The sequence below is a fragment of the Pelodiscus sinensis genome, chromosome 32 (genome assembly GCF_052426305.1).
Source record: "Pelodiscus sinensis isolate ZL-2025 chromosome 32, ASM5242630v1, whole genome shotgun sequence".
Taxonomy (NCBI): Eukaryota; Metazoa; Chordata; order Testudines; family Trionychidae; genus Pelodiscus; species Pelodiscus sinensis.
In genome coordinates, this window is record NC_143083.1 from 3,734,387 (window position 1) to 3,741,795 (window position 7,409).

At 51.9% G+C, this 7,409-nt stretch overlaps 1 protein-coding gene across 6 annotated transcripts in view; it reads left to right on the forward strand.

Annotated features, from left to right (window-relative positions):
• Positions 1-4,309, forward strand: part of SCAMP4 (secretory carrier membrane protein 4) — a 36,137-nt gene extending 31,828 nt beyond the window's left edge. For all 6 annotated transcript variants that reach the window (XM_089774899.1, XM_075903226.2, XM_075903227.2 and 3 more), the window contains one exon: positions 215-4,309. In XM_089774899.1, the coding sequence (XP_089631025.1) occupies positions 215-391 (177 nt within the window). In that variant the 3' untranslated portion in view covers positions 392-4,309. The remainder of the gene's footprint in view (positions 1-214) is intronic.
• Positions 4,310-7,409: the final 3,100 nt, after the last annotated feature.

Consider the following 7,409-nt stretch of genomic DNA (forward strand, 5'->3'; position numbering starts at 1 on the left):
CTTTTTCTGTTGGGATCATCAGCCCTGGTCTGTTTATAGTGCCCCTGTGCTTGTGGAGTGGGGACACATGACCAGAGATGTTACCAGGTACGTGGGACAGCACTAGGGGACCGTCTAGCATATTAGGTGTTAACAAAGGGTCTTTAGCCCCTGCTGGAAGGGGAACGAGATATTTGCTGCTGATTCTTCCCTTGCTCTCTTGATTATCTATTAGGTAAATAAAATTTACCGAGGGGCTGGAGGGAGCTTTCAGAAAGCCCAGGATGAATGGAACAGCGGCACATGGAGGGACCCTCCGAGCAGGGAAGCTCAGTACAATAACTTTTCCGGAAACAGTCTGCCACAGTACCCCACCGTGCCCAACTATCCCACAGGAAGTCAATGGCCTTAAGCAGCAACAGCTGTCAAACTGCCTGGATTATCTTTTTTGTGCATATGTGTGTGTGCGGTCTCATTTTTTATTATTTGAAAAGATCATTTGGTTTTTCCTGTCATTTTGAGGGTTTTTTAATCCCCTCCTCCCCAGGACTGCAGAAAATCTGTGCACGCAGCCCGTGCTGCCTCCAGGGCCTTGCACATCTCTGTTGAACATTTTATTTTGTGCACAGTTGCCAGTATTTGCCCTGCTGCAGGCCGAGGGACTATTCGCTGCCCTTGCTCGGGGGCATCCTTCAGTGATCAGTGCATGGAAAAGGCTGATTTTTCCCCTCTGCCAAGAACACTTTAAGTTGCTCTTTCCCCTGCCCTCCCTCTCCTCCTTAGATGCACAGCGCGCCGCTGCGCTCTTCCTGCTGCCAAGCAGGGGACACAATCGAAAATGGGCGTCGGCTGACATCTCCTGATGAACTATCTGGAATTTCTGTTTCTCTCACTTCGAGAAACATCTCGTCTGTTTTATTTTGTGCTAGTACAACTGAAATTGGTCGCCAGGGCTCCCTTCCTGCTCGGAAAACCTTTGAAGGTCTGTGACCTTCTCTTAAGTTCTCTGTAGTGAGAGATGCTTGGCCTAAGGCTGCCCACTGCGAGGGAGTGGTGATCAGATGCAGAGTCCTGCGCAGGCACCACTCGGCTGGTGAGGTGTCCTCCTAATAGGACTCTTGTTTTCCCCACCCCCAAAAGTTTGGGGTTTTTTAATGCTAGGATCCACATGCTTTGAGAGCAGGGGCTCACCTCGCGGTCTGTTACCCTCACTTGCTAATGGCCCGAATGAAAGCCTGGTGGAATCACTGACTTCAATGGGCTTTGGCTCCGACTGCATCCATAAAATTCACTCTTATGTAACTAGCCAGCGTAACACCTGGCGCCATTTAAATCCCACTGACGCAGCGTCTAGGTGTTTGTGCTGGCACCGAGTATCGTCTCCCTCCTGCTTGCATCTCATCCCACTGACACCCGCGTGGTGGACAGGAGCTTCTGGCTAGGGCTCTTCAGCCAGGTGCTGGAGAACGTGTCTAAATCTGAATACTAAGACCGACCTGTGTGAGCAGGGAGGAACTTCCTTAAAACTGATGGCTTAATCCTGACTTACTCAGATCTGAGCCATGGCAGAACCCCCACGTTTCTTATGCTGGTGAGTTGTTTTCCTGCTCCGTGTCACCTACGACTTACTTGTAAACTGCCCTTTATTTAGTCCTGCAGGACCACAGCCCATGCATGCAGCCAGTTTACTAGGGTGTGAAGAGCTCTCCTCTCCACTTTAGCGTGTGGGCAGCGTGGTGGGATCATTTTTCCTTGGGAAGGATAAAGGTTCCGTTGGGAGGGGCTTTTCCTGCTGAGAACAAGACTTTGTCTGCACTACAAATGCTTTGCTGGTATAGTTGTACTGACAGTACACCCTGGTGCCGGCATCCTACGGTGACAGAGGCTTTTCTGGCCCCGCCTCACCTTGACGGAAGCACTCTGCGGTCTGCCTAGCTGCTCTGGCCCGGGAGTTTGCTGATGGCTGGGGGAGATGCATGTAGATTTTGGTTTTCGTTCCACCCCCTCTCCTCCAATTAGCAGAACTGTGCTGGCAAAGCTTTGCCATGTAGACCTGGCTGTGGGGTGGGTCCCAGCGCTGCTTTGCATCCCTTTCTGTTCTGTGGCACAGCACTTGAATTCCTTCCATTTTGCACTCGATCAGCCCAAGCAGTAAACGCTGCAGTTTCCGTTTTCTCCTTAAAAACCTGCTACTCAAATGTTGAAACTTTCCAGCTGACCTGTGCGACTGGGATGCCCAATTCCCATTAATTTCCCCCAAACCCTCCAGCAGCTTGAAAGTCTAAAGAGCCTGTGAGGTGCTGAGAGGGGTTCGGTTCTTGTTCAGATCTGCACCCTAGTGCTGGGTTCGGCTCTGTCGTGCTGATGTGAATCCAGAGTCCCTCCGTCGCTGACAGTGGAGTTATGCCAAATTTACACTGCACAACTGCAAACAGAATCTGCTTCTGGAAGACTTAGAGACGATCTCCCAGCCGGATGGAATCCGTTAGCAAATGGGCTTATGAAAATTGTCTCAATATACAAGTGCCTTAGTCAGTAAAATACTAGCTCTTAGGGGAGAGTTCTTCTCCCCCCAGTGATCCTTCCCCGTTTTGTTTATAATTTTATTCTACATGTGTACATTGTAAATCGTAAGTAAGCGAAATGTGTTACCTTGGGAGTTTGTTGTCAGGAGGGCCAAAGAAAAAGCAATTGGTTCACACGGGAGGCCAAAGCCTCCTTGAACTTTGGTTTACAAGCAACATTTCCCACTGCTGCGAAGCCAGCCCTTTGCTGGGCCTCTCAATGTCTTTCTAACACATTCCTAACACAGTAACTTGTGTGTATGTGACTTGCTCGTAAACACATGGGCAGATGCTTGGAGCTTGGCTAACAGACTACAATCCAATCATGTTGCCGAACTTTTCGTTGCCTTGATCTTGTGTAGAGTGTTGTGTGGATTTTCTTTGCATGCTTGCCATCCAAAGGGTGGTCAAAGAGAACGGCTTCTTGTCTAACTCCCTGGAAGTACGAACATGCCACGGGAGATTGGGTCAGAATTCCCAGGGCTGGGATCCTGGTAACAAAAACTGGAGCCCTGCCTGTAATTTGCCATATTGGGAAGCCTGAACTAACCTCATCCTGGGAGGCACGGAATATCCTCCACTCCTCTAGGCCATTCTTAATGTGGCGTGCCGGAGGGGGATTCGTAATTCCAGAAAGTTGACTTGATCAGTGTGCTGCCAGAACCGTTGTGGCTTATTTTTGGAATCACAGCTCTATTTTTATAAATGTTTACATTAGATTTGTAAGGAACAACCAATGCTTTGGAGAATTGTTAACCTGGACTTAGCCAACTTTTAATTTTTGTTCGGCATCATGTTGTGTGGGATGCTCTGTGTCGTCTGTGGGGTTCTTTGCTGTTTTCCTTGCAGGCGTTAAATAAATCCTCATTTTGTGCTGGTTACCTTGGTATGCATTCTTAGGGCGTTGGAAGAAAATACTGAATGGGGATAATTAGATCTCCCAGTACCCCCTCTAGAATACTCCAAAGCAGCATTGGGCAACCTGGGCTAGTGATTGGACCAAATGAGCAGCCCTCCATCACAGTGGGCCACAAGATTGTCATAACCAAGATGCTCTCCTAAACCAGGTGGTTTTGCTCCCTGCGCTCGGGTTCCTGCATTTGCGGCGTGTGACGACTGGACTGTAGCAGGGCTTGGATTGGCTGCAGAGGGGGCACCTGGCTCTCGCAGTCAGTGTTCTGCATAATGAACGTGCACCTCATTCCCTGTGCTCTTGCTATATGTGCATGTCGGCTGGAGAAAACCTACGTGGACCGAAACCAGCAACCCTGAGGCTGACCACCTGCACTGGGTATCCCTCCTACTGCCCCTCTTTGCACTGTTAGTGATTGGTTAATGGGAGCAAATGGCAGAGGTGTGGGGAGAGGAAGGGGGGGACCCTGTTTCAATGTGCATCTGCTTGTTTGTCTGACTTCTGCCGCGTTCCCGTGCCATGTGCGTTTTCCCTGAGCCCAAAACACACGTGGTTTGTAACAGACAGGCTACGTGTGGCTAAGCACTGTGCTTTTCCCTGGGCTTGTAAATTGGTGGATTTTGTATTTTCTGCTTACGAACTAGCTCTAATTAATTTACCCCCCAGGATGAGTGCAGGGTTAGCAATTGAGTGTGTTCCAACACTAATACGGTGGCTTTTGTAACTAGCTTGCTTGTGCTACGCTGGAGCATGAGTTGTATTGATCTCCACAATACGTGTGTATGCGCTACCCTTTCTCAGGGCTGAATTACAGCACGCTGGAGCAGTCAGGTTAAATAAAAGTCAAACCATTTTGCTTTTTCTGTCTTGAGCTCCCGCGGAACGATCTGAGCTCTCGAGCGGAGGGTCTGAACCCATTGGGTGTTTTGTGGGATCGGATCAGAACCCCGGCCCTCTCCTGCTGGGCCCCGTCTGTCAGCCTCATCTGCACAAGAGGAGCCTGCAGCAACTCTGCTGGCAGCAGGGACGTTCTGGCTAGAGTGGGACAATTTTCCCTCTAATCTTTTCCATCCACGTGCAGAATAAATTTGATGTGCACAGGGGCATGGGCAAATGTGCACCACCAGGAGAAACAAAAACCCAGCTGTGCTAATCAGCCGGGCAGCATTGGACTCTCCGGAGCGCCCGCACAAGTGCCCAACTTACAGGGAATTCTGGATGGGGGTTGGAGACTGCTGCGCGGGCTGGAACACGTGTCCCTCCCTCCCTGTTCAGCTGTGCACGCTCTGTCTTAGGCAATCTGTTTAGGCCGTGCAGCACAGAGACTGGGCTCGCTTGGCTATGGACATGGCTGCAGAAGCTTCCTCCTGTGGGCCGAATGCACAGAGCTCCATGGAAAAGAGCTTCTACTTAGACAGCCTCCGCCCGATGGTCCCTTTAATTTTTTTCCATCCATGTGGGGAATAAGTTTTGGTATGTGCATGGAGGTATGTGCACCACCAGGAGACACACTTGCTGCCAGCTGTGGCCCCTCTACTAATCAGCTGAGCAGCATTAGAACCTCTCCTGGGGAGCCAGCCAAGTGCTCAGCTTACAGGGAGCACTGCCCCAACTCCATGAATGCACAGCACATGCTTCCACGCACTGGGGAGGAGACCAGAAGGAGCAGCGTGTCCCCCCCACTTTTGGGGAGGTGCTGGTGAAGAGCTTCAGGAGAACAGACCCTCCCTCCCCCAAGACACTAGAGCAGAAATGGCCACGGGCCCCTTCCTGAGTGAGAAAAACTACCCCGGCTCTGGCCTGGCTCCTACCGGAGCAGCTGGGACTGGCACCCTTGCTGTCCCGTGTGATGGAGCGGATCAGGCAAGCTGCCACCCGCTCCCAAGACTCTCCTGCGTGAGAGAGGGGTGGCCTTAACCGCTAGGCGCTCCAGTGGAGGCAGGAAGTGTAATGTCAGCTGCAGCCCTTGGGTGAAGGGCCGGGGTGGGAGCCTGCTAAGAGGGAGGGAGGCTGGGGAAGGCAGGCTTAATGTAAGAACAGCCAGACTGGGACAGACCAACGGTCCACCTAGCCCAGCGTCCTGTCTGCCCACAGTGGCCAATGCCCGGTGCCCAGAGGTTAACCAGTTCCTGTTCGCATCCCTAATAAATGAGGGATGTGGGGGTTACAGCAGCAGGAGTGGCCCGAGGCTGGCTGCAGCAGCTGATGCGATCGGCGCCCCCGCCTGCACGGCCATCAGTGGCCGTGACGTAATCACGGGGCGCCCTGGCCAGTGGCGCCCTAGGCAACTGCCTAATTTGCCTAGGCCCACGGGCCGCCCCGTACAGCAGGACTGCTCAGATTTGGAAGCCCCGGGGGCCTCAATGATGCTCACAGCACATGCCACGGGCTGCAACTGAAATGGATCCCACCCACGGGCCGCGTGTTGAACCCAAATCGCGCTGCGGGCCACATGCAGCCCACAGGCCGCGTGCTGAGTAGCCCTGGGCGCCAGGGTGTTTCCCCAGGGTGCAGAATGTCACCAGGAGCTGTGCCTGCCTGAAGACTTGCAGGCTTGTCCTGTAAAGAAACACGGGTTTGGGGTGTCAGCCTGGCTATACCTGCACATTTGTCCCCAGCTGGACACACAACCAGGGCTGGTGAGGTTTGAGGCTCCTGGCACACTTTGCTCACTACACGTCCAGGGAGCAGAGAAACAGGCACTTGTGCAAGTGGGGAGGGAAGTGCGGTGGCGGAGCTGATGGCTGGTTCCCCTGAATCTCTCCTAGGCCTGGCGCTCAGCACTGCTCACCTGGCGCTCACCGTCTGTCCCAGCCACGCTCAACTCGTCGCTGCCGTTAGAAGCCTGAAAGCTCTCTTTTGAGACTATGCCGCTGGGAGGATTTGGGACCCAGCAGGCAGGTCCCTGGGCTGGGGCCCCTAGAGTCTATTTCTGGCTCTGCTACTGACCTACTGAGTGACCTTGGGCATGTCCACTTCCCTTCTCCAGACCTCAGTTCTGCCATCTGCACAATGAAGCTACTTACCCTCCCTCCTTGCAAAGCAATTTGAGAGAGGCCCTTGTATCCTATCTGTGCAGCGGTGATTGTTACTACAAAAAAAACTTAGAAAAGCAGGTGCTGGTAGAGCTGGTTGGAAAATGGACTTTTTCCCCGTGAAAGAGCTAGTTTGCTGGGGATCGAACTGCAGGATTTCTACGTGGGAACGTGGCTTTGGTGAGTCTGAGTACTCTGACTGGTTGGGCCGTACCACTGCCTGCCCTCCGGGGAGAGATGCCTTTGCATCCTGAAAGTGCTGGGTCATGGTGTCTCATGAGGGATCTGGGGGTCTGGAACCACAGAGCAGAATGGGAATATGACATGGCTGAAGTACAATTCCCATGATGCAATGCTGCAGACTTGCCAAACCTGACTATTTTGCTCTTTTTTCAACCCAAAAATGGAAACTTTCTTTCAAAAGCAGACCCTTTTCATGTAAAAAAAATCCACTCGTGGAAAACGGCAGTGGTGGGGGGGGAGGGGGAGTAGGAGGGGGAAATCCTTTGAAATACAGTTCAGAGGGCAAAATTTTGACCAGCCCTACTGGGGAGATATTGCCTATAATGATCAATAATGAGTAACATGACATGTGGGATGATCAGCTGTGGGGGACGAAGCTGACTGCGTTTTTTTTAAATCAAGGCAAGTGAAGCTGGTTGTTATGTTTTACAGGCGGCGCTGGCTGCAAATTGTCCTTCCTGACTCTGTTGCGGATGATCAGACTCGATGGCCATAATTTATTAATGTACCACATACAGCTTTCCAACGACAGACCTGCAGTGATTCTTGCATCACTGCCAAACAGGAACATTCCTCTGGTCTGTGACCTCATTTACAAAGTTAGCTCAGAGAGGGAGGTTTTACAGCTGAATTATTTGTTTGGTGTTGTCATTTCCATGGTGGTCCTCTCTAGCA